The following is a 27,738-nucleotide window of genomic DNA, read 5'->3' on the forward strand; positions in this document are numbered from 1 at the left end:
TTGTTCTTTCTCTTCAAGAAAGAACTACTACTGCTCTGTTGACCCTTTTTGTTTTTGTATGAATTTTAGAATCATCCTGTCAATTTACACAATTAGTATTAGGATTTTGTCTGAGATTGCAGTGCATCTGTAAATCAATTTGGGAAACCAGGTCATGAATATTACATTTTTAAATTCATGAACACAGAATATCCTACTATTTATTTAAGTCATTTAAGATTCCTGTCTGCAATGCTCTGTAATTTTCTTCATAGTGATATTGTAAATTTTGAGTTAGATTTATTCTTAGGTATTTGATGTTTTCTGACATTATATTTATTTTTGTAAATATATTAAACTCATAGTTAGCCACTTTGTTGAAATCACTTATTAATTTTAGTAGTTTCTCTCTCAAGTCTTTTGAATATTCTGTATATACAGTCACATCACCTGAGGATAATGACAGTTTTATTTTTATTTTTTCCAATTCTTATGACTTGCATTATTTTTCTTGCCTTATTATCCTGACTACTACCTCCAGTAAAATGAGCCTGGATACTACTGTTAGCAGACATCGTTTTCTAGCCCCTGGTCTCAAGGTGAACGTTTTCAATATACCACCACTGAGTAAAATGTTTACTATATGTTCTTGAAGAAACTATATTTGATTAAGGGAGTTATGTTCTTTAACATCTTCTTCCCTTTCCAAGAGGTTAATATGATGATGATTATGATGATGATGATAATGATGATGATGATGATTCTATGTATGATTTGTATTTTGTTCTTGTATTCCTAGAATAAACCAACTTCACTATATTGTATTATCTTTTTTTATATCTATGAATTTGATTTGCTAATATTTTACTTAGGATTTTTGCATTTATATTCAAGAAGTGGGCCTGTAAATTTTCTTTCTTGTAAAACTCTCTTCAGATTTGCTATCAAGGTTATGTTGACCTTATACAGCTGGTTGGGAAGTGTTTCCTCTATTTCTATTATCTGGAAGAGTTTGATGTAAGATTGATGCTTGTTCCTTAAAAAATTGTCTCAGCATATAATCTATTTTGGGAAATGTTCTATACATACTTAAAAGTAATGTGCAGGGGTGGCCGGTTAGCTCAGTTGGTTAGAGTATGGTGCTGATAACACCAAGTTTGCAGTTTCAATCCCTGAATGGGCCACTGTGAGCTGTACCCTCCTTAAAAAATAAAAAAATAAAATAAGAAAAAATAAAAAAGAAATGCAACATTAAAAAAAGGAATGCGCATTCTGCAGGTGTTAAATATATTGTTAGTAAGAAATTAATTGCTTCACTTTTATTAATTGTGCTTTTCAAATCTTTTGTATCCTTAGTGATGGTTAGGGTAGGGGAATTCTATCAGTTATTGATAGAAGAATGCTAAAATCTCTTACTATGATGGGTGTTTCTCTAAATCAGCTGTTAATTCTAAAAAGTTTGCCTCATACTTTGAGGCTATGTTATCAAGGCATACACATTTAAGATAGTTATATCATTGTATTATTAAACCTTTTAACATAATAAAAAATTTCTTCTTTAACTCTAGCTTCCTTCTTTAACTAACTGCAGTGATGACTTTTTCCTCTGATATTTTCATAACTACAGCTTTCTTTTTATTGGAAATTTCATAATATATATTTCTCTAACCCTGCTCCTTCAACATTTCTGTGCTTTTGTATTTAAAGTTGACCCTTAAAAGATTATTTTTATATTTTGTTCTGACATTATTTTTTCTTTTTATTTATGTAGTTACACTATTTTAATTTATTTTAATTAAGAGTGTAATTAGGCTTATATATGTCATCTTTCTATTTGTTTTCTATTTCTCCTATATGTTCTATGTTTCTTTTTTCCTTCTTTTTTATTAATCACATATTTTTGATTTTTCTTTTCATTTCCTTCATTAGCTTGCTAGTTTGTGGTTATCTTTTTCTTTGCACTTCATTCCTTCCTGCATTAACAGGCTTCCACCCAGGATAATTTTCCTTTGCCTAAAGGACTTCCTTTAGCATTTATTTCAGTTCAGGTCAGTTTTTGATTGCTTAAAAATCTATTTTACTTTAACTTTTGAAAAATAGCTTCTCTAGGTATAGATTTTTAGGTAGGATTTTTGTGTTTAAAGATGCCATTTCATTAACTTCTGGCTTCCACAATAGATTCTGTTGAAAATTCAGTAATAAAACTTATATTATCTTCTCTGAAGATATTTCCACCCTAGTCCCCAGACTACTTTTAAGGTTCAATTTCTGTTTTTATTTTTCAGTATGGATATGATTTTCTTTGTATTTTCTCAGCTTGGAGAAGGGAAACTCATATGTCTTCTTGAATCTGTGGTTGATGTATTTTATCAGTTTGGGGAATTGCTTAGCCAGAGTTATTTCAAATATTTAGCTTTTTTTAAAATTCTCTTCTTTGAAGTAAAGTGGCGCCAAAAACACATATGCTAGAATTTCTCTCCATTTTACATGTGTTTCTTAGACTCTTTTTTAAATTGTTCTCTTTATGCTTCTATTTTTTTTTTTTTTAATTTGGATGTTTCCTAGCCTGTAATTCACTAACCATCTCTGTTGAGTTATTTAAGTATTTTTAGTCTATCTATTGAATTCTTCATTTTAGTTATTGTATTCTTCATTTCTGACTGGTATTTTCCTGTGTTTTCTATCTCCAGTTTTATGTTTTCTACCTCTTTGTTGAAGTTTTCCTTGAGTTCCTTGAGCATCTTTATAACCAGCATTTTGAACTCTGCATCTGGTAGATTTCTTATCTCCATTTTGTTTAGTCCTTTTTTCTGTAGCTTTGCTCTGATCTTTATTTGGGACATGTTTCTTTGTCTCCTCATTTTGGCACCTTCCTGTGTTCCTGTATTAGATAGAGCTGCTACGTCTCCTTAGTAGAGTGGTCTTATGTACTAGATGTGCTACTGGGCTCAGTGGCACACTTTTCCAGGTCACTTGAGCTGTGCACTCCAGGTGTGTCCCTTTTGTGGGTTGTGTGTACCCTCATATTTTAGTTGAAACTTACATGCTATTTACACATCAGTGGGAGGAACTGACCCTCAGAATTATTGGTTGTGAGAACTAGCCATGACTGTAGTGGAGGAGCTGCTGTGTGGAGCTGACCCTATAGAGCAGGATTTGTTTTAGCAGGACTCTGGTGCCTGCCCTTTGGGTGTGTCATTTGTGGAGGTGATTGGATGATTCTCTAGTGTGGTCTGAAGCTGGCCACCAGGGGTGTTAGTTCTGGAGCCTCCTGGGAGGGGCTCTGATGCAGGTCAAGTTCAGCTGCTGCTTGTGCCCTGCACAGAGTCACTAGTATGAACTACAAAGTGATCTGCAGATGGTCATCACTTGTGCTGGGCTTGGAGGTACCTGGGAGAAGCTAAGCTGAGAACTGAGGCCGGCTGCCACTAGTGCCAGGCTTGAGGCTGCTTAGCAAGAGGTATAGGACACACTGCAGCCAGATGCTACTTATTTGGGGCTTGTGAACCTTTGAGAGATTTTGGGAAAGTCTGCAGCATGAGCCAAGAGACACCATTTGTATGTAAAAGCCACTGGAAGTGGCTTGGGTGGGCCCATAAGTTGGGTGTAGTAGGGGTCTCCGAGAATCACCAAGGTGGGGTGAATGGTATTAACCAGGTTGATGGAGACTCAGATATGAGGCCCACCTAAGTCTGCATGCTGGTGGGGGGGAGGCTTAACAAAGAACAGTCTGTCTCCCAGCACTTCTGTCTGGGAGAAAGCTGTCCTTCCAGCCCTCGCTTGAAGCCTGAGAATTCAGTTCCTCCCCATATGCCTCTGATGCCTTTTGAGATGCTGCCCCAGTGCTGGAGCTCAGAGCGAATAAGTCTGTTAGTAAGTCTATGTGTGGGCCCTTTAATATAAACTACTGGAACTCCAGCTTTTCTCTATCTCCCTCAGCCACAATCGCCACTGGTTTTCAGAGTAGTGGAGACTTCTCTTCCTGGCACTGGAACCCTGGGCCTGGGGAGCCTGGTGTGTGGCTGGGACTGCTTGTTCCTCAGGGGGAACCTCCAAAGCCCAGATATCCCTCCTTATTTTTAACTACCACATGTGGATGTGGGACCAGTCCATTATGCATCTTTGCCCCTCCTACCTGTCACTTCCTCTTTATATCATTAGTTATAGAACTTCTGTTTAGACTCCAGGCAATTCTCAATGATGGTTATTCTGTAGTTTAGTTATAATTTTGTGGTGATCGTGGGAGGAGGAGAGTAGAGCGTTTACCTACTTCGCCATCTTGACCTCCCTGAACATACTAATATGGCACTTTCAAAGCTTTTTTAGTTAATTGCAACATCTGGATCACTTGTGGGTTTATCCATTGACAGTTTATCTCTTGTATTTTGAATCAGTTGATTCTTTTTCTTAGCATTTAATCTTTGATTACATATCAGACATAACGTGTAAAGAACCTGGAACATGTTTTCTTTCTCTAGAGGATTTAATAATATTCTGGCAGGCAGATATTATATGGTCAGAGATCCTTTTGAGGCTTCAAGCTTCATTAGGGCTGATCTATTTCTGGTTTCTCTGAATGCTACCCCAGTATGGTGTCTCACCTGAAAGTGAGATATTTACCAGGTTACCTTCATTCTGTCTCTGAATTCTAATCCCTTTCTCCAAAGCATAGAGTGACTGAACAAATTTCTTCTTAGCTTTTTAGCACCCCAGCTGTTGCTATTGCTCTTTGACTTTAGGAATCTCTCCTATGCCTGCACTACTTTCAATTGACAAGCACATGAAGGGAAATGTTGTACATGACAGCACTGACATTGCACTGGGTGTCTGTCTACTCCTGAGGATCTTGTCCCTTTGATCCTAGCTGCCTTGGTATCCCTCACTTCAACCTCTGTCTCTTCATCCCAGTGAAACCACTACAAGCGGGCCTCAGATTTCTGTTGGGCTTCTCTTTCCTGTTAGCAAAATTGGGAATTTCCCTGAAGGAAAATATGGAGGGAAATATAGGCTATACATCAGCATGCGACTCTACTCTCTGGGATCTAGACTTTAAATTCTGACTGCTTTGATTGCTCTTGATTGCCTTCCGCTCTTTTTTCTTTTTAATCCATTATTTATAGATGTTCTCAGGAGGATCTTAATTCTAATTAAACCTAAAACAGAATGGAATGTTTATAAATGAATATTTCAAGTCAATGATAACCTCAAATGTTCCAGGCATTGTTTTCATCACAGTGAACAAAAGAGATAAGATTCCTGACTTCACAAAACTTACATTTAACTTGAGTTGACAGGGAATAAATATATAAATATACAGAACACTATAAGATATTGAAAATTACTATAAAAACAAACTTTAAGGGATAGAGCATAGAATCTGATTGGAAGATCAGGGAAGGTCTGTATAAGATATAATATTTTAATAGAGATGTGAAAATAAAATGAAGGAATAGCCACAGGGTAATACTTCTCTGGGCTAAGTATAAGGCAAGAATGGGAGCCTTGAAACAGGAACTCCATTAGTATATTAAAGGAACAAGAAGTTTACAATAGGTAGATATAATTGGTAGTGGAGAAAACTCAGAGATAAGAAAGAAACAGAAAAATGGCCAAGGCTCATTCCACATGTGAATAAAGCCTGGGATATAATGTCACAAATTTTAGATTTTATTTCAAATGTGATAGAAAATTATTATTGTTTTTTTATTATATTCGTTTCAGGATTACAAAACAATATAATGATTAGACATTTACACTCCTCACAAAGTGATAACCCCTCCCAAGTCTACTTCCCCTCTGACATCATATATAGCTGTTACAATATCATTGACTATGTTCCCTATGCTGTACTTACATCCGATGACTATATATATATATATATATATATATATATATATATATATATATATATATATATATAAAATTATAGTTGACATTCAATATTATTCTACTTTACCTTCAAGTGTACAGTGAAGTGGTCAGGCTTCTACACAATCTATGAAGTGATCCCCCTGATAAGTCCAGTACCCATCTGACACGCTACATAGTCTTTACAACATTATTGATTATATTCATCATACTGTATTTCACATCCCCGTGACTATTTTGTGACTACCAATTTGTACTTTCTAGTCTCTTTACCTTCTCCCCATCCCCCAACCATCCCTCCCATGATACAGAGAAAAAAAACTTATTGTGTTTTCAGCAAGAGAGTTAATGTTTTTGTTTTAAGTGGATGACTTTGTTTACAATGAAGAGCTTATTCTTTAGAGCTAGGAATTTTTTTAAATTAAATTTATTGGTGTTACACTGGTTAGTAAAATTAAATCGGTTTCAAGCATATAATTCTATATCATCTGTATATTACATTGTGTGTTCACCATCAAAGTCAGTTCTCCTTCCATCACCATATATTTGACCCCCTTCACCATCTTCTATCATCCTCCTTCCTCACTTACCCTCTGGTAACCATTAAACTGTTCTTTGTGTCTATGAGCTTTTGCTTGTTTATTTGTCTTGTTTGTTTGTTGCTTTCAGTTTTATATCGAACATACGAGTAAAATCATATGGTTCTTGACTTTTTCTGTCTGACTTATTTTGCTTAGTATGATAATCTCAAGATCCATCCATGTTGTTGCAAATGGCGGTATTTCATCTTTTCTTATGGCTGAGTATATTCCATTGTGTGTATGTACCACATCTTCTTTATTTAATTATCTATTGAAGGGCACTTAGATTGTTTCCGTGTCTTGGCCAGTGTGATTAATGCTACAGTGAACATAGGGGTACAAATATCTTTACGGATATATATTTTCAGATTTTTTGGGTCGATACCCAGAAGAGGGATAGCTGTGTTGTATGGTAATTCTATTCTTAATTTTTTGAGGAACCTCCATATTGTTTTCCATAGTGGCTGTAACCAGTTTACATTCCCACCAGTAATGTACAAATGTTCCTTTTTCTCCACAGCCTCTCCAACACTTGTAATTACTTGTCTTGTTGATAATAGTCATTCTAACAGGTGTAAGGTGGCGTCTCATTGTGCTTTTGATTTGCATTTCCCTAATAGATAGTAAAGTTGAGCATCTTTTCATATATATATATGTTCGCTGTTTGTCTACTTTGCAGAAGTATCTATTTAGGTTTTCTGCCATGTTTTTAATTGGATTGTTTGTTTTTTGTTGTTGTATTTTATGAGTTATGGATATTAGCCCCTTATCAGAGGTGTTGTTTGGAAATATCTTCTTCTATTTGGTTGGTTGCCTCTTTGTTTTGTTAATGGTTTCTTTTGCTGTGCAGAAGCTTTTTTAATGTAACCCCATTCATTTATTTTTGCTTTTACTTCACATGCCTTTGAGGTCAAATTCATAAAAAACCCTCTCTGAACCCCAGGTCTATAAGTTTAGTACCTATGCTTTCTTCTATGCAATTTAATATTGCAGGTCTTATATTTAGGTCTTTGATCCATTTTGTGTTAATTTTGATGTATGGTGATGGATAGCAGTCTAATTTCATTCTTTTGCATGTGGCTTTCCAATTTTCCCAGAACCATTTATTGAAGATACTTTCTTTTCTCCATTGTATGTTTTCAGCTACTTTGTTGAAAATTATCTGCACATATATATGTGGGTTTATTTCTGGGTTTTCAATTCTATTCCATTGGTTTGTGTGTCTGTTTTTCTGCCAATACCATGCTTTGATTATTGTCACTTTGTAGTATAAATTGAAGTCAGGGAGTGTATATCTCCGGCCTTATTCTTTTTTCTCAAGATTTCTTTGTATTTGGGGTCTTTTGTGATTCCATACAAATCTGATAATTTTTTGTTCTATTTCTTTTAAAAAGTTCCATTGTAATTTTGATGGGGATTGCATTAAATTTGTATAATGCTTTGGACAATATGTCCATTTTAACTATGTTGATTCTTCTAATCCATTAGCATTGAATAGCTTTCCATTTCTTTGTGTCTCCTTCAATTTCTTTTAATAATGTCTTATAGTTTTCAGTGTATGGGTCCTTCACATCCTTTGTTAATTCCTAGATATTTTATTTTAATTTATTTTATTTTTTATGTTTTTACAATTGCTAAGAATTAAAGCCAAATACCAGTTAGGAAGGTATTTGCCTTCGTTTCACATTTTTTACCTGTTTCCCATTGCTGTCACTTCATTTTAAAATTATCTTACAACTTCAGATTACATAACTAAATTATTAAAGCGTCCCTGTGTTTTCTTATTTCTTTTTTTAACTTTCCTGCTTACAAGTATAAGACTTATCTAACCAGGTCTTCCCTTTCATCACTTATTTAGGTAATAAAAATAGTTCCTTTTGGATTCAGTCCATACTTCCCTTTTCTTTAAAACGTATCACAGTATAGTCCTATACCATCTGTTCAAATTTATTTTTTCCCTTCCAGCCCACAAATTACTGAATACTTACACTATGGCAGACACCATACTTGGAGCTGGGATAGGTACACGGACAGTTATAACCTGGACTCAAATTTAGAGCACGTTAGAAATATATTTGGATATTTGCATTGAATTACAATTTCTTAGAAAAGTAAATATAAAATTGTCTTGATAAACTGGGCTGGATTAAAAACTCTGAATCAATCTGCCATGAATTTTTTGTATTGGTTTTCTGCCTCTCTGAAATGCGATTGCATTTAAGAAATGGTTAACCAAAAAGGCACTAATAAACAAGAATCAGTTTGTTGTAATTTTATTAAACATAGTTTATCTTAACTTAATTTTAAGTGCCAAGAATTGTGAGGGATCTGAGATTTTTATCCTGCATGCAGTCTAACAAGTTAAGCTGCCACACTTTCATGGATACTGGCAGACGATCTGAGACATTTATTACTTGTCACATCAGGCTGCAGGAGCTTCATGTATATAGAAGTTCCTCTTAGCCCCCTAAGTTCTACAGGGAAGAATCTAAAGAATTTCTCCTATAGAAATTCTGAGCCTGGAAAATCCCATGTTTCTTAAAGGGCTGCTAGCAATTCTGCCCATCCCATGCTCTAGAGAAAGTCATTATCTTTATTATATCAAACAACAAACACATTTTGACTTCTGCCCCAGAGGGAAATACTAAAAGACTGTCTCCATCTTCCAAGCCTGTTAGCTGTACTAACATCTTTGAAAAGATAGTCTGGAACAAAAGCTACCATAAGTCATTCAGAAATGTTAGACACCAGGAGAAAATTGGCTCCCAACCATATCTACCCCTTGTAGACTACACGGTAAATTTTCCCCTAAGTAGCTACTCCAGTGGTCACTCTGAGTAATCTGACAGGGACTAGGACAAAAACCAGTAGGTTATCCTCATGATACATTTAATGAAAGTTACTATTAGTGTCCCAGGTGGTTTTCCCTCTATGTTTCTGTATTTACCTTCCAACTAGACTTGAGGGTTTCATCCAGGTTTAGCGGCCAGTAGTCGCTATTATGCAGACTCCTTCTTGGCCCTCAAGGAGGAAGTTTAAGGCAATTCTGCCATCTAAAACAACCCTGACCAGTGAGTTGAGGCTGACTTAAATACTTTCCAGGAACATAGTTGGTATTTTCTTAAACACTTGAGGGTGATTTATGAGCAGGGCATCTTCCAGGTGGCATTTCTGTGCTCCTCGGGATGACAGAGAATCGGGGTGGGGAAAACATAGGAGATAATGACATGGGAGGTACAGGATCTGTGCTCTGTCCCTGCTGTCAGGCTGTCCCCTGCTGTCATGAGAGAATTCTCAGTGAAGTTAAGGGAAATAACTATAAATTATAGTTCACAACCTGCTGGAAAGGGATGGCAGACCCAGCAATAAGTTAAATTTAAGGTGCTTGCAGCAGTTTGGGAGAGCCTTCCAGGGCCATTTTTCTTGAGGAAGAAGCAAAGCTTCAGGGGTAGTTCTGAAGGACAAAAGATCATTAATATCCTTCATTTCCCTAGACCTCTCAGAATCGAAGGTGTTCCCTGCAAAGGTACCACGCACGTATTCTCCATCTACCTCCTTACAATCAGAGTGTTCCATTTCACTTAGCTATCACTCCACTTTTTTTCCGAATCATTCTCTATTCACACCTAGCTTTCCTCTGGAAAACACACGTAACTGTCAGACTCCAATGCAGAAAGCTGAACAACTATGCAACATTTCAAGGGTCACAGTTATATGCCTAAAATCAGCTGATGGATAACCTGGAAAGGTATCAACAGTGGTACATTATTGAAGGTATAATGTAGTTAAATTTCCAAAAGCAGGTAGAGGCAAGGATCCGTGCAATGGGACCTCATCCACCTTAAGACAAATAGGGCAATTTTGCAGAAGTCACAAGTCTGGCATGCATTGGTAGCCTCCACGTCAGAATCAGAATTAGGCACAATCAGGGACCTGATTCTAGTCGTCGTCTCATCAGGTAATGGACCCTTACCATGGACATCCATAGGAGTAATCAAAACAGTCCTATATGCAGCTGTAATTTGCTTCCCCTGTGTGAAGGCCCTAAACAGAGTGTCTTTTGTCAACATGTTATAGCTTTCCACATGGCAGATCAAACTGTGAGGCCATTGGCTACTGTACAAGAGTCTGTTGAGTTTCAGCTTAGCTGAATCATCCCTGAACCAGGCCCAAGCACATAGAACCAGAATGAATTAAAGTCCCTCCAAGCCAGCAGCTTTGGATCAGGCCATGGAGTGGAGATAAAGTTTTCCTGAGAAGTATAGCTTCCGCTTTTTCACGTGAAACCAAGATGCCATGGGGGCCAGGCTGGCTATTCTTTTTGACAAGTGAGGCTTTGGGAGACCTTCATACCTTGTTAGTCTTTGAATCTGAGTTGTTCCACCCCAAATGGGAGGCATCAGGCCAGAGAGTCACAAGGCCTCTAGGGGTCAGTCATTGAGTTTCTAACATAGTCCAGTAGGAAGGTAATAGCTGTTTTTTTTAATAGGAATATGCATGGTATCTGTGTCGGAAAGGCCACAAATCCAAAATCACAAAGGATGCCGCCAGGTGAAGCCAGAGGATCCAACTGGCAAAATCATCGGTCACAGAAAATTGTATTATCTCTACTACTGAAAGGATCTGATAAGATGTTGGGCATCCTTTTTGTGGTAAAAGGCTGAAGAGACAGGAGTTTTTCCGGGCTGCTGGAGAGAGTGAACAGTGAACATCATACATTCTCTCACATAGTCAACTTCCAAGGAACTACTTGATGCACAGGCTTCAGAATGGAGGTTCCAGGATTTTGTTTCATTTTATCAGCCAGCCCCTGAATGCAGAGGTGTGTGATAATATTCACCATAATCAGGGCAGCTGAAACTAAGGCTTTTTTAAATTGAGATATAATTCGCATCTCACCAACAGGGTATCATCTATATAGTGAAAGCTTTGGACATCAGAGGGACCACACTAAATCCTAACCCAGTAGTTGTTCCACAAGTGACAAAGCACAAGAGAGTTTATCACATTAGTGCTTCTCTACCTGCAACTTTCCCCTATTGGGATAATCCCCTCTGGCACTTAGGGGATAGAAAAGTAAAACATGTAACAGGTCAATTTCTACTCCACATTCAGAAGCAACAACAGTACGCTGAATTGTCCTAAAGGGCCCCACTACAAAATAACTTTACCTCCTTCCTTCCCTGTGAGCATGTCCAAACCCCATCCATTGAATCAGTGTGCCACATTCCACATGAGTCTGGGTCACATAGTGCCCACTAAGATAGGGTGAGACACTACCTTTTATGCTCCCAGGATGTTTGCTGTACAAAGATCCTGAAAAAGATTATCTGCAAAAAAAGCTGTCACAAAACATGCAGAAATGTGGGAGAACCATGGAGAATTGTCTCCCAACACTAACCACCAAGCACCTAATACGTACTACTCATAATGGACATCTGAAATAGCGATGAATAAGACATTTTCTTGGTCCTGAGTCCACAATGCACAATCTTTTTAAAATAATTATTTTAGCAGAAGTTTTAATGAGCCTAGGTCTCAATCTACTTTGTGGGGAATTTTTGCCACTTTGTCATGAAATATCATAATAAATATCTAAAATAATATTAGGTCTGATGTGGCTCAGTGATCTACGTTGGCCCTTTTATTTTGGACTTTTTAAAAAGTAAGTTTTATAAAGTTGATATTATTACTGATTGACTTAATTTAACAGTTTATTTTCTCTTTTACATATGCTCTTTGCGAGCAACATACAATGAACCAATGAACTTGTCTTTAAATTTTAACAACCAATCCTCTTATGAGTCCCAGAGACGAGAAAAGCTAATATATCATAAATACAGAAAGCCACAACAGTCAAATGTGGGGTTTTTTGTTTGTTTGTTTTGTTTTGTTTTGCTGCGGACCAAAGTCAAATTCAATAAGTAGATAGGAATAATTTTTGAGAAGGTGGCAAAATGCATGCAGCTGGGCAACTTTCAGCTCTAGAGTTCATTTTTGATCACTGTCTCAAATTAACCTCACAGACTATTACATATTATAGTACATTGCAGGGAAAGAAAGAAACAAACAAACCTAAATTATAGGCAAGGAAAAAGCTAAAGAGAAGTGAAAAGAGGCCTACCTGGAATATAACAGTCTCCAACAATAAGGGCAGTGATGCTTTTGCATAATGATGAAGGAGAGGGTTTAGAAAATGAGATTTGGGATTCAGGATAAGCAAAGGTTCCAAACTGTAAGAATGTTGAGATGCTACAGAAGTTGTCAAAAAGTGTTAGAAGAAAATCTGGGGGGCAGGATAGCAAGAGGCAAGTTGGGCAGAAGAAGAAGAAAGTATTGGGGCAGCGTAGGGGGTCATGAAGGGTGTAGATAAAAAAAAAAAATCAAGTCACAGCTTTTAGAATTTCTAGAACTTGTTCTACTCTGACTTACGGCTTAGGGAATGTCTGATCCTAGTGTTATGTGTCATATGAAAGCATTATACTAGATGGAGTGAAAATTTTTGCATATACATAATACAAATAAACATGAATGTTATTTTCAGGTCCTCTTTCTGATAGCCTTATGTTCTACTCTCTCAAAGTTGGATTATAGAATAATGATTTCTTCTCAAAAGCCAAATGGATATATATCTGATCAAATGCTCAACTGTGATCACACCATTGCAAACTTATCGAAGTTTAAGTTCATTTTTAATATATAAGTAAGTTTGATAATAGTATTCAAGTAACCAGAAGGCTTTCCAGATCCTTAGTTGTAAATTAAAGAATATCTGAACAGAAGCTTTTCTTAAGCAACAACTGACATTTCTATAAATATCCAGTGCTAAGCGTGATATATTAATATACATTTTTAAAACAGTAGTCTATTTATAGCCTTGGCCAATTCTTCCCGACATTTTGAGATTTTATTTTTTTCTCAACATACTAAGTACTGCCAAATATACTTGATAGTAATAAGCTTGAACTCATAAAGCATTAGTTTTGATAACATTATTTGACTATAATTATATAATTACTAAAAGTTTCTTTATCATTTTATATTAAATATTATTTATGCTGCTAGAAGATTTTTAATGAATATCCTAGTCTTTAATGTCTGGCTCCCAAAAGAGAAAAATGAAGAGGCAGGGAGAAGGACACCAGCCCTTTAAATCCCCTGGAAGTCACTTAGCTGGTAGGGCAGAGGCTTACACTAGAGGAGGTGCAAGAACAAAGGCTCTTTGCACCCATTTGCATTTCTGTAATCAGAAGAAACAATCAGCAATTAGAGGACAGATCCCCAATATTCGGAAGACAGCGTCCTCATTGTCAATCCTGACTCCTCCAAGCTGTGTGCAAACCAGTGCAGGAACACATGAACAGCTGCCTGCCTCAGGGTCGGGGAGTGGAAGATCGATAGCTGCTACTGTGCTAAGAGCTGAACCGGACCAAAACTAACCACTATGTACCACTCCGTTCTTCCTCTGGAAGCTAGAAGCCTTCACTAGACTCCAGAGTTCCAAAATCCTTACATCAGACAGATTCTGCCAGTGCAATTGTTGTCTAGTTGGGGAGATGGATTCCTGGTGCTTCCTTCTCTGCCATCTTCCCAGAGTCGTCTGGCATACTGCCTTTTATATATTGTCTCTACAGCTTCACATCTTCTCTTCACTTTAGCATTTTTCAGAATAGGGAGAATGCTAATTTGATGATAGCTGATATGCTGTAGGTCTTGATAGTTCCTGAAATAGATCTGGATTTCCTTTTATTTGTCATTCAAAATAAAGCATTACAAAATCAGAGACCTGAATCCTGTTTGCACTTTTGCCTCAATTCACATTCTTAAACCAGATATATATTGTTAAACCAGACATAACTGGTAGTATATAGCTGTGATATATATGTTAATAATCTCTGACTAGAAGGAATGGGACAATGTACCTGTATAACAACTATGTAGAGGTGTCCTACTGCATAGATATTGAAATAACATGAATTTGATTAGGTTTCCTAAGATTAAATGTTAGAAGTAAGTCTATCATTGCACTGCTAGCCTGTGGTCAGGATGTCTTAGTCTTGCCTTCCCAATGGTCTTTCAAGTGATGGTAAAGAAAGTTTGAAATGGTATAAATGGAAAATTGCTCTGAAGTCTCCTCAGAATATAATCATTCTAGTTTCTAAATTATAAGTATGTCTGATCATTTTAGAACCTTTTAAGAAACAAGTTTATTAGTATTCTGATCATCCTTTTTTCATAAAGATTCAAAAAACATTAAAGAACCACAGAAGTTTATTCTCAACTATATTAGATAATCCAAGCAAATAAAATTTAGATAATTATATTCTCACTTATACAAACTAGCATAACTCGTGTAGTTCCTTTGTAGACAGATAAAAAAAATTGGGGAATTACATAAATGGAATAAAGATGTTTGAAGATAGAATGAAGGAATTTAAAATAGTATCTTTTCAAAATTTGTATTTTTATCATTGAACTACTTGAATTAGAGAATATGATATCAACAACCATGTTTCTTATATTGCCATAAAATTCTTTTTTTCCACCTATTAAGAAGATTTGTGAAATTTTGGGGAAAAATTAGGTAAAAGCTATCTTACCGTGTTTATAGAAAAATTGATACTAATATGTTAAATACATTTTCAATAGTGAGATTTAATGGAAAATATGGTATATATTACAATGAACTAATAGATTATTGCCTTCAGTTACATCTAGAGTTGGCTCAGAGTCATACTTATCAAACAGTAAAATACACTGAACAATCCACCACTTCTCTTATTTTTTTAGAGCACTTCAGTACTTGAGTTCTCACTTTATCCCACTGGGGATAAAAAGAAAAATCTTATACTGTTTTTAAGAATGCTTGCATTAAACAGATGCAAAACATCTCACAATAGCAAGTAGCACATTTTCCTGTAAATAAAAATTCTGATATACTTTCGTAACTTTTGTAGCATATAAGACAATTTAAAGACTCTGTAAAAGTTATGCAAGCTAACTTATGTACATCGATGTTTTATTTGTGCAGGCTGCCTTAGAAAAAGAATGGCCAGCTTTAGATTCCGCCCGCTTCCCTTCACAAACACTGCTTCTCCCAAACCAGCTGCACTGGCCAAAGGTAACATGTCATGGAAACCTCTCAGTGCTCAATCTTTGCTCATTTTTTAAGGTTATGCTATGCAGCAGTGATTAATAATACAATTTATTGACTTGAAAAACATAATTACTTTTAGAAGCCTCTGACTTCCTCCTCGTCCCCAGATGTAATTATTCATGTAGCTTTTCTTTCATTTGCTCCTCATTTTTTTCTTTATTTTGGATTTCTTTCAACACTTTGTTTCACAGTAGCAAAAAAAAAAAAAAAAAAAAAAAAAATGATACACTTCAGCTGCATATTTGGCAGTAGACTAAAATCACTAGTTGAAAGCACTTTAAAAATATAAAAATATGCATTAAGAGGGTAACAGCTGAAGATTTTCAGTCAGAGGTCAATGGACTGCAATATCTGCTATTTATTTGATAATCTTTGAAGTTTTTGTTTCCTGAGATTTTTTAAAGATCTTTGCAATTAATCATTTTGTATAGGCAAACTATACCAAAAAGCATATTCCTTGCCACTATAACAAAAAATATTTATATGTGTATTCCATAAATTTTATTTTCATTTTCAATTTTTATAAGTTTTCCTTAGGAGGCTACTTTGTACTATGCAAGTAGAGTAATACAATATTAATCCTAGAATTTTTCAATTTATTTTAAAATCATGTACATTTTTTTTTTTTGATAAGTTATCTGGAACCTTAAATTATGATGACACTTCACTTAATTTACCAAGTCATCCAACTCAAACATGGCTATGTAATAAGAAAGAAAATGTGTTTTCATCGGAACACACACAGTTTAATGGCAGGTAAGCTGAATTACTCCTTTAGAAGATCAACCTATGAATGGCATACCTTGAAGAATACTATACTCCTTACAAAATTAATAAAATAATTAAAATAACAGCAAGTTTATTTGATTAGAAGATGGAAGAACATTTAGTGTTAAGATATAATGATTTTCTATAGTTTTCAGTGTAAGAAAAATGTGTAAGGTAGATTTATTCAAGCAACTGCAAAACTTAAATAAAATAATGTAATTAATTGTTTTAAACAAGTAGATTTTTAAATACTGTTATATAGGTAGAGATAAGGATTAGAATAAAAATTCCAGTGCTGCATTTCTTTCGACAAAAGGATTGAAATATGCTTCAAGTAATTGAAATGTAAACATTTTAAATTAATGGCAGACATTTATTGCTTTTCAAGATAAAGCTTTTCTGTAACTTAAATGGATTTTATTTTCAAGTTTGAGACAACATAAAAACCCTTGTAGTTTTAAAAAGTGCTTATATACTTGTGTTGATTCAGTTGTGTGGCATTTTTCTATTGCCAGATCAGAAAATAGAACTTTATCCCAGACACCTGAATCAAAGACCAGCAGAAAGAGTTTGCTAAAATCTGAAAAGGAGGAAAAAATTTCAGAAGAATGGTATGTAGTCTACTTTACACTAAACTACTGAGACTTAAAATTGAGAGATTTTTAAATGTCCAAGGCCGATGTTTTTCAAGATTTCAATAGTGCTTTTATTTATTTTTAAGAAACTATATATCTGTTAAATTACAGATTCTTAAATTGGAATCCAAATTTGTTTTAATATAATTCAGATACTTATGTTTATATGTATATGCATATATAAATATGATCTGAATATTTGTTTTGCCTTTATTTAATTTAATATTTTAACAGGGGCTTTAAAGATATTTCTACTGCTCAGCAAATGCTGAAGAGAGCACAAAAAATGAAATCAAAGAAATTAAGGAAAAAATTGGGTATGTAATCAATGCTCTTTGATTAACTGTGTGTTTGATATGGAAGAGGCATTGTTTTAAAATATTTTAACTAAATTGCATTTAATAAGAACAGAAATGAAATGCACAGATATGAGTATGTCTAAGGTAATAATTCTCCGAAAAACAAGAAAACTTAGAGCAAATTATGTTATTGCATTAAATAATTTGTTATACTCTTAAATGCTATTTTTACTTTTCTCTTGTTTCTCATCTACTTTGCTATTGATTATTCTATCTATCTTACTCTGAAAATTATGCTTTAATTTATTTCTAAGCTGATTTTTTGGCAAAATTTGATTCTAAACAGCGTCTGCTTCATGTGCTTATTCCTTTGTGTGTTTTTAAATTGCTTGTTTATTAAATAAAATATTTATATAAATTCATCAGTTCCATGAGTATCAGCTACAGAGTCTTCAGAACTTGACGCTTTGGGAAAGGAGCACAATAATATGTATCTTTCATGATTATGCAGAACTTGGGAAATGTTCAAAGGCATCTTTTCTTCTACCCTGTTTGTCAGGCTAATTCTTCACGTCATTTATCTTTCTTGAATACCTTTAATCATTTTAGTGTTAATTACTTAATATGTGGAGTAGTTTATAGTTGTCAGGGCAAGAAGTAGCAGGTTATTGTGACTTTATATCCACTTAAAAACTATTTAAAATTATTTGCATATTTTATATAACTTTGCATTTACTCATAATTTTATAAATATTTACTCCTGAACTCATAAACTTTAATATAAGTAACATGACTTTTTAAAAACTGTTTTGGGCTTCTCTTGCTCATCGTTTCCTTGTATTAAGATCTTAACGTCAGTGAAATGTTTCCATAAAAGTACCATTAGTCCTGAGAAGAGCAAGGAATCTATATTTATTCTATAGTTCTAGCTTAGAAAAGCAGACAGAGATGCTTAATTTTTCTAGTTATCATTTTTAATCATTAGTTTAATACAATTCTAAGAAATATATACTACATATGTATTTAATTTAAAAATAAATAAATAAAAATAACTAGAATACTGTTGGTTCCCAAGGAATAACTAATATTTGTTGACATGCACTTACTAGCCATTGATAAAACACTGATGATTCATTTTCATATTCACAAATGTTCAACTTTCCTTTTTTGGTGTTATATTAGTGTAGTGATATCTTGATTTTATTTTTTTGAGGTAACTAATTTATTTTGTTGTGCACTGAAAGTTTGTCAGGTTTGAAATATTGAAATTTTAAGCATTTTTAAGGAAGATGTAAATATATGCTCTATTGCCAACTTACTTTGCACCTCCCACACTTTTATTTTGTAAAGTCCTATTAAAGTTTGTCAGGGCTCTATGAACTGAATACAACGAGGTGATTTCCCAGAAAAATAGTAACTCAAACCGTTCATAATAGTGAGATTCTCAGTCCTGGAGAAGTAGAATCCAGTACAGTAAATTTGATGAACACTTTTTATTGTTTTGACATATATTTCTATTCATCTTCAACAGTATCAACAAACATTATTTAAATAACTGTTTTAAGAATGATGAAAGTTTCTGAAACTTCTGGGGCAAGTTCAAATATCTGAATTATATAAGAACTGATTTAGCCAGTGTTAAACAAATAATTATTACTTATTTAAGTTCAATATTTATATTGTTATTTTTTTTTTTTTTAGATATTTACAGTGTTTGCCTAGTCTCTGATAGTGAAGCTAAGAAAAAGTTTATTGTGTTAGAATCAGTCTCTGGAAATATAAAGGTCTTTCTTGCTAATTCTTGTAACAGTGATTTTTTTTTTTAGGTTGAATACATTTTTAATAAATGAGCATAGTAAATAATATGTTTTAGCAAAAGTTTCAACAAGGAATATATGCTCACACATTAAAAAAATCATTGCTTTAATGGCCAAAAATTAGACATAATTATTATCAAACAAAAATTAAACCTCTTTTCATCTGTCACAAGGGGGCATGGTAGGGTAACAAATAAAAAATTACCAGACATCCGAGTTAACAACCATATCTTAAATTTAACATTTTGACAGTGGTCATTAAACATGACCTGTTAGGTAAAAAAACAAAATGACAATTGTATAATTTTTATGGGGATGTTGAATTACATGACTGTAAACCCAGTTCCATTCTTATTACTATGTTAGGTTCTGTATCTCTTTACTAAGCCCCCCCCCTTTTTTGGGGGGGCTTTTTGTTTTGTCAAAATACTATTAAATTAATGAAATAAAAGCCCTTTTATTCTCTAAAATTTGAATTCTGAAACGTAAGTCTTTGTGATAACCTTTAAATTGTCCTCACACTCTCTTTACTCCCCTTCACAACAGATATATAGAATCGAGATAAATATTCAAAGTAGGATTAAAGATGGAAAACATGAAAATCAGTGGGATCTTCTCCAATTATGATGCTCTAATCTTCTACTAGGTTGATGATGTAGCATTTATGTCATTTTTTATCTGTGAGCAAATTATGTAAGATTCTGTAACTTGGGTTTTCTTCTTATAAAATAAAGCATTTTCTAGTACTTTTCCAATTTTATAATGCAATCAGCCTGTGATATGCTATTAATTTATTTGAATCTGCCTAAAATAATGGCCAAAATTTTAAAATTTTACTCACTAATAAATTAAAATAATATTTTAAATATTTAAATTCTGTTGAAAGTTAATTTTGTATTAACAATTTTCAAACGTTAATGGAGATATATCTTACATAGACAACTGTCCAGCTTAAAATTTTCAAGCCACCAGAGGGCAACATTGTCCATAAAACTACTGGAGACCAACCTGCTCTGTCTGGGTTGGGAGGGTGGCAGGTGAGGATTCAGATAACAGAAACTTAATTAAATGGAACCGGTTACATCCTACACTCTAACAAAGTGGTGATCCTCAAGGAGGTGGAGTATAAAATGCAGGGGGTATAGAAATTTTAATTCAAATTTCTGCCATGAAAAGCCTTAGAGCACATTGCTCTGTAGCAAACACTTAATATTTCCTTTTTGTATATTTTACATATATTTATTAGCCAAGGGATATATAAGTCAATAATATTTTATTTATGGTAAGAGTGAAAATAGGGCAAAAGGCATGGGGTCATTACCTAAAGAAAGTTGTAAAAAGAGGCAGAATACCACTTAGAACATTGGTTACCACTGAGTAAGGAAGAAGCAAGGGACTGAGGAAACATGCAGTGTGGGCTGCCATCCAGGGAGACTCCACATTGATGCCTTCTAGTTTAAAGCAGATGGGATAAATGAGCCCATCTGCTTTAAACAAAAGGAGCAGGAGGAGGAGGGGCAAGGGGAGAGAAACTGATGGGAAGCCACAGGAGGCAATCTAACATTGTGAGGAGTTACCATGATTTACTCAGTTTGGGTTTGGTTCTAATTGTTGTTATTCCTAGGAAGTTGTTGCTCTTTCCCTCATGATGGACATAAGCAGGAACTAGTTATAACTGGTCTTGTCTTTTGGGGAGTGGTATTTGTTTGTCCTGCACAGAAGTAATTTCAGAATGTGGAGATCTGTGTTGGAAATGAGCAGATACCCAGGGAAGTTTAGAGTTTAGTACTGCAGTAAAGCACATCATGTGTTAAGGTGGGAATCGCTGGCTTATTGAAAACCTGAGAGTCAATAACCTAAAAGTTACGAGCATGATTGGTGGCAAGACTGAGATGACTCAGGTGGGGAAAGAAAGTGAGTGACTGACTGGTCTTGACATAGAACACTCAAAAAGAATGAGTTGAGTCTAGGGATTTTGGTGGAGAGCAGATGGTAAGATGCTTGAGGGCTAAGGATAGAAGGATGGAGCCATAATGAGGCTTTCCAACATTTATCATATTTATGCATTTCACATTTCCTAACTAAAGAAGAGGAAGAGCACAATGAAGCAAATAAGGTTAATTTGGTTAGAAATGTAAAGCCACAACCAGGGTTAAGAATTATTTTGTAGCTGTTTGTAACACCTAGCACACTTGTCAAGTACTTGTTAAACATTCAGTGTTTGCTAATTTTATTTCAATGAAGAAAATAGCTTAAGATGGTTGGTAACATTTAGTTATAGCCAAGAATTAAGCCAGCTAGAAAATAAGACAGGTTAACTTTTTAATATGAATTAAGCAGTTCATTGGCTATAGCAAAGAGATCAGGTTACAAAATGGTAAGATAACTATGTTACAGGGGAAGTATCACAAGGGAACAGTATAGACAAAACTGTAGTAAAAAAAAGTTTATTGATGATTTGTTTTGTTTACCTCAGCGATTTCCAAAAAGAATTCACAAGAATTTTGATGAAATGTTACTTTGTTGTGCTCTCAACAAATCAATAACAAAACCCGTTTGAACATCAGATCCTTGAGGGTCAAGACTCTACTTGTCCCCACTGAATTCCCGGAACCTAATGCCATGCCTGGTATATGGTAGATGTTCAATAAATAACAGTTAACCAAATCAGCCACAAATTAGATAAAAGTCACTAAATTTTATAACATTTGACTGTATGTATATGTATTATAGTAATTTAAGTACATGTTTATATTTGGGAAGGCAACTTTAAATAAGTAAATAATATGAGATGATGAAGCATAGCTAGTCATTCAACCTTAACATAAAACTTCTCACAGCACTATTGTTCTTGGCAATACAGAAAACGGGTAATTACCAGATTTTTCTGTATGAAGTTAACAAGAATGACATAAACCAGTAAACTAAGATTAGGATTACAGAAACTGAAAAGGGATTACACAGTGAAGGAAATAATTTCAGGATATTCTAATCCCTACATAAAATCATGTTACTTAGATGAGATAATGGATATAAAGTGTTGAGTACAGAGCCACGCGCATCATAGAAACTCAGTTTACTTATGGGTTTCTTTAAATATTTTATAAAGATATATTGAAGACCTATATCCCAGGCACTGGGTAAGTCATACTGGGAGATACAAAGACTGGGGAAAAAAAACACAGCAAGATAGATGCACTATTGATGATCTCAGAGGAGTTGATTCTAATGTACAAACCTGACATTACAATGCAAGAAAAAGGTGTCACAAGCTGTACTCATTATCTCCAGGCTTTCTTACTCAATTGTGTACATTTTGAGGGTAAGAATAGTATCTTATTCACGGTGTTATCTCCAGGGATTATCAAAATCAAGTCATCCCCACACCCACCCCCCTCCCCCGCATCTAGAAGTATTAGGTTGGTGCAAAAGCAATTGCGTTTTTTGCAATTTTAACCTTTTAAACTGCATTTACCTTTACACCAACCTAATACTATGTTTCTTGATTGTTATTATCCTTTTGCAATTTGAATTGTTTTAAGTCAATTTAAAGTGGTATAATCAGAATGTTTTCAAATGAAAGGTTAAGGAGCACTCATATACTGTTGGTGGGAATACAGATTTTTGCAGCCACTAGGGAAGGCAGTGTGGAGGTTCCTCAAAAAATTAAGAATAGAATTAGTATATGACCCAGCAATCCCTCTCCTGGGTATCTACTTAAAAAACTCTGAAAACATTTATCCATAAAGATATATGTGCTCCGATGTTCATTGAATATTCAACCTTACAGTGGCCAAGGCATGGAAACAACCAAAATGTCCTTCGATAGATGATTGGGTAAAGAAGATGTGGTATATATACAAAATGGAATATTCTTCAATAAGAAAAGATGAAATAATGCCATTTGCGACAACATGGATGGATCTTGAAATTATTATGCTAAACAAAATAAATCAGACAGAAAAAAATAGAGAACCATATGATTTCACTGATATGTGTGATATAAAACTGAAAACAACAAAAGAACAAGGCAAACAAATGAAGAAATAAAAACTCATAGACACAGACAATAGTTCAGTGGTTACCAGAGGGTAAGAGAGGAGGGGGTTGGTAGATGAGGTAAAAGTGATCAAATATATGGTGATGGAAGGAGATTGACTCTGGGTGGTGAACACACAATGTGATATATAGATGATGTATTATAGAATTGTACACCTGAAATCTATGCAACACTACTAACAATTGTCACCCCAATAAACTTTAATTTTAAAACAGTAAAATAAATACAAGGTCATTGAAAATGTAGCACTCATTATGTGCTCTTGAAAAATAAAATTGCTTATTGAGTAAATTGAGCTAAACAACTCTTAAATATTTTATATGTATTAGTTTATTTAAGCTTAGCTTGCTAATAGTATGAGGCAAGTGCTATTGTTATCCATGTTTAACATAACTAAAAATCAAGTTACAGATTGTTATTTTCCCAAGGAGTGCCAAAGAATTTATAAAGGGTCCATAGATTTTATTCCATGTACTATATTGAGTAAAACAAAATTGATTATGAATCCATCAATCTATTTCCAATATATCCCACCTTACTCTATGAAGGATTTAATATTTTTTAAGACTATAAGTTAAAAATATTATTGTTGTTTATGTTGTAATTATATGTTTACTAGCCGCCATTAGTGGAGCAGCTACACTTATACAGGCCCAAGTCTTGATGGGTTGCACACATTATCTCATTAAATCTCACACTAATACTTTAAAGTCAATATTATTTCTGTTAGACAAAGGACGAGGCAGAGGGTGAGAGCAATTTGTCCAGTCATACAACTAGTATAAATTGGAGCTTGGATCTAACCCAGGTCTGTTTAACTGTAATGTCTTTGTTCAGGAAATACATATTCAAACAGAAAGGCAGAAAAATGTGAGGGAAAAAGAGCAAGTTATAATACAGTATCATTACAGTGTGTAAACCCATGCTGATCTGTCTTCCCTGAGTGACTAATGCTCCTTTTGACTTGCCAATTTTTTTGGAAATTACTTAGATGTTTTATTCTATTAAATATATATACAAGGTTTTTTTTATTATTCTTACTGATAATTCACATTGAATACATCTAGAAGCTCCCAACTCTTATAATACCTTAGGTCACATATAATTATGAGAGGTGACCGAATAGTGACATATATTTTCCCTAATCTTGAGAAATACACTCTCTTAAAGCATGTAAGTCATGCTTAGTAAGGATAAATTATTGCTAGAAGACTAATGGAAATCTTCATTTTGCTCATGCTTGAGAATAACTGCAAATACTATTCTGCTTTTCTAATTTCTAAAAAACTGTTACCTTAACATTTAATTAAAATATGTATTTTGAGCTTTATGATATTTGAAATCTTATCAAGGATTCTTAAAGTGTCCTTTTGCAAGATGATGTAAGATATTAAGAAAATGTACGCTGACTTAAATTGTGGTTTTATGGTAACCTACTTTATTATTTTTTTATTGAGGTTTAAACTAACATGCACCGTTTTGTTAGTTTCAGGTATACAACTAAGTTAACTTACTTAAATGCATAACAGTCCACTCTTATTCTACTCCCTGTTACTTACTTAACTATTTACTTTTCTTACAGTTCATCAACAAGCAAAAACCTTTTGTCTTAATTCAACTGCACCCAATTCCAATTTACTGTTCTACAGAACCACTCATTACCAATAAAAAATTATACAGCCCTTCATTTACAATTATCCTATGTATTTTGTAAAATCAATACATTTAAATTGTCTTGGCTCTAAAAATATATAGAATTTGTACCGCATTGTTATGTAAAATACAATATATTAGGGCAAAAGAGAAACTATTAATTTATCTGTAAAATTACTGAAATAATCATTTTCTACCTGTTCTTCATTCCATTAGTGGTAAGGTAGTTATCTTGCTTCCATCTCATCTACGTAGTTTAGAGGAGAAAAATGTAGGGTATATGGTTATTCCTGTAATAATAGCTTTCACCTATTACGCATTTATGGAAATTTTACTTTATTCCATCAGAAATATCAGGAATTAAGAAAGGAGCTGAGATAACAGTGAAGCAACTCCCCAAATAAAAACATTAAAAATATGATGCCATAACTGGAAAATTTAAATGTAAATGTTTTCACATTATTAGCATTTCTATTTTTGTATTAGGTAGTGACTATGTGTTTAGTCAGATATCCAAGAATATATGAATGGTTGGTTACCTTTTCATATTATGAGTCTTTTAAAAATATCATCATCAATTTGACAGAGTTTTATAGAGTGGGTATCATTTTCTTAATATTATCATAAAAATATATAGCCATTTCAGAGAAGGAATGAGCCAGAGCTGAACTTTTGTCTTATCTTGCTTTTTTTGTCTAGATCCCACTGTGAACCTAGCATTATTCAGAAACAACAAAAGTAAAGTTTCTGTTACAAAATCACCAAAGAAGACACAACCCAGTAGAGATGGTTACTTTGAAGGTATGTTTTAATCACAGATACATAGAAAGGTAAAAATTCTCAGTTGTTCTAAAGTACATATATGAAAATTGTATATAAAATATAATTAAATAAATATCAAAATATGACTCTTGGAGGTAAAATACTAATTTAGTGTACTGATTCATTAGCACACTAGCTTAGTATTTGTATTAAGCTTATATAAATGTGAATTCCTTGTAGTTTTTTGTGAAACTCTTATACTGCTGTATCATTAATGTTACTAATTTTTATTTAAATTTTACACTGACAGATATTAGCCTATATCAAGGGAAGTGATCACATGTTGAAATTATATTCTGATATAGTCACTTTACTGCCAATATACACAAATTGCATTAAAAGTCAAAATCAAACTCTGGAATTTTAAATAATTTACTATTTGAATTTATTTGAAGCTTGCCCAACACACTTTTTTGGGTGGAGTATTGGCACATCTAAATGGCCGTTTACATTTCTGATTTTAGCATTCAGAAGAATTGTGATTTACATTATTAAATAGAGGTATTTAAATGTAATAGAGCAGCAAACATGACCTAAAACAAGTTTGCTATTGCTTTCTCGTTAATATTAAAATGATGATAGTTTTACCTATACTTTTAGATTGCAATTTCTAATAGGAAAAATGGACTCAATTAAATTTGAATAGAAGTAAACTGTTTAGAATTTTTAATATTTTGTCTTCGGTAAATTTTAAATAATTCTCAAAATTTAGGCATCATTGTAGCTTGATTGAAAATAGATACACTTTGACATATATTTCTATTCAGTAATATCTCAAACTAAAGAAAATTTTGATAACCGTCTATTTTGTACTTTTCTAGAGATGCCTTTTAAGTTCGTAGGGGTGGAAGACATGGGGTCTAGAATTTTTGTTAAAGTGTATAGCAATAAATATATACATAGAAAAATAAGTAAAGCAAGTAAGGCAAATTATTGAAATTGTTGGATCAATAAATGCTGGTATTTGGAGGTTTATTGTGACCATTTAGTTTTTTTTAATATTTAAAATTTTCCATAGTACAACATTTAAAAAAATTTGGTGACTATTGAAGTTGTCAAAACAATATTATTTCAAAAATATTTATGCATTAGTATTTTAATAGAATTAAAATATATTCCCAATATAAAATAGGGTTTCAGTTTTAATCAGGGTTAATTTCTTGTTATAGTGTTAACTTCACCAGTCAGTATTTTTAAAAGGAAAAGTAGGAATTTTGCTAAAATCAATATCAGTTCTACGATATTGCCTTGTTAAATGGTTTCTTCAGAAAGGAAAAGCCTAGAAAGAAAGATAATTGTGGCATTTTTGCCCTTTAAATTAGCATGTATGACAATGTACTACAGATTCGGAAAGGAGAAATCTATCCTAACGTGTTCTATTGCAGTTTTCTCTTGTCCTGTGAAATGTAAAGCTATGTTAACATCAAGAATAGTATTTATATGTGTGTGCTATATTTATTAATTTGTGTACTAATATAAAATATACTAGGAACAGTTCAAATAATGATAGAGATAAAGTGGCCTATGGAACATGAAATATTGCTGTAGGATAGGATGTGTGTTTTTATTTTCTTTCCCACATGAAATGTATTTAGTTTACTTTTTTTTTTCAACTTCAAATACATTTAGCATTTCATTTATGTCTCCATTTGACAAAATGGTCTTCATGCTATACTAGATATTCTAATGATTAATAGTTATTTTAAGGCTCTCTTTTATTTTTGGAAGGAATGGTCTTGGTAAAAACCAGTTTTGCATGGCAAAACTATTTTCCCCTCATTAATATGTTTATTTCTGCCCCATTTTTTAAGGGGAAAGAGATAATTTGATCATTGCTGGCCAGGGTGAACCCCGTATTATCTAACTGCTACTCTGGCTTCACTCACCTCCTAGAGTCACACTCTTATGGTCTGGCCACAAAGGCCAATCAACGCCCAAGTCAGCAGCTTGCCTAACCTCAGCTTCCCAGGACAGGATACATTTTTAAACCAGATCTTTTGAGATGAAACGTACATAGTATAAAATACCCATTTTCGTACAATTTAATGAACTTCTATATATTTACATTACACAACCATCACCACAGTCTACTTTTAGAA

General features: G+C 33.8%; 1 protein-coding gene across 2 annotated transcripts in view; it reads left to right on the forward strand.

The window, feature by feature from the left end:
* Positions 1–27,738, forward strand: part of LRRIQ1 (leucine rich repeats and IQ motif containing 1) — a 184,334-nt gene that overhangs the window by 86,203 nt on the left and 70,393 nt on the right. For both annotated transcript variants that reach the window (XM_074325334.2, XM_019754918.3), the window contains 5 exons: positions 15,460–15,549; positions 16,220–16,341; positions 16,869–16,964; positions 17,223–17,305; positions 25,517–25,618. In XM_074325334.2, the coding sequence (XP_074181435.2) occupies positions 15,460–15,549; positions 16,220–16,341; positions 16,869–16,964; positions 17,223–17,305; positions 25,517–25,618 (493 nt within the window). The remainder of the gene's footprint in view (positions 1–15,459; positions 15,550–16,219; positions 16,342–16,868; positions 16,965–17,222; positions 17,306–25,516; positions 25,619–27,738) is intronic.

This window comes from Rhinolophus sinicus, chromosome 1 (genome assembly GCF_057876585.1).
Source record: "Rhinolophus sinicus isolate RSI-liver-muscle chromosome 1, RSI-T2T, whole genome shotgun sequence".
Taxonomy (NCBI): domain Eukaryota; kingdom Metazoa; phylum Chordata; class Mammalia; order Chiroptera; family Rhinolophidae; genus Rhinolophus; species Rhinolophus sinicus.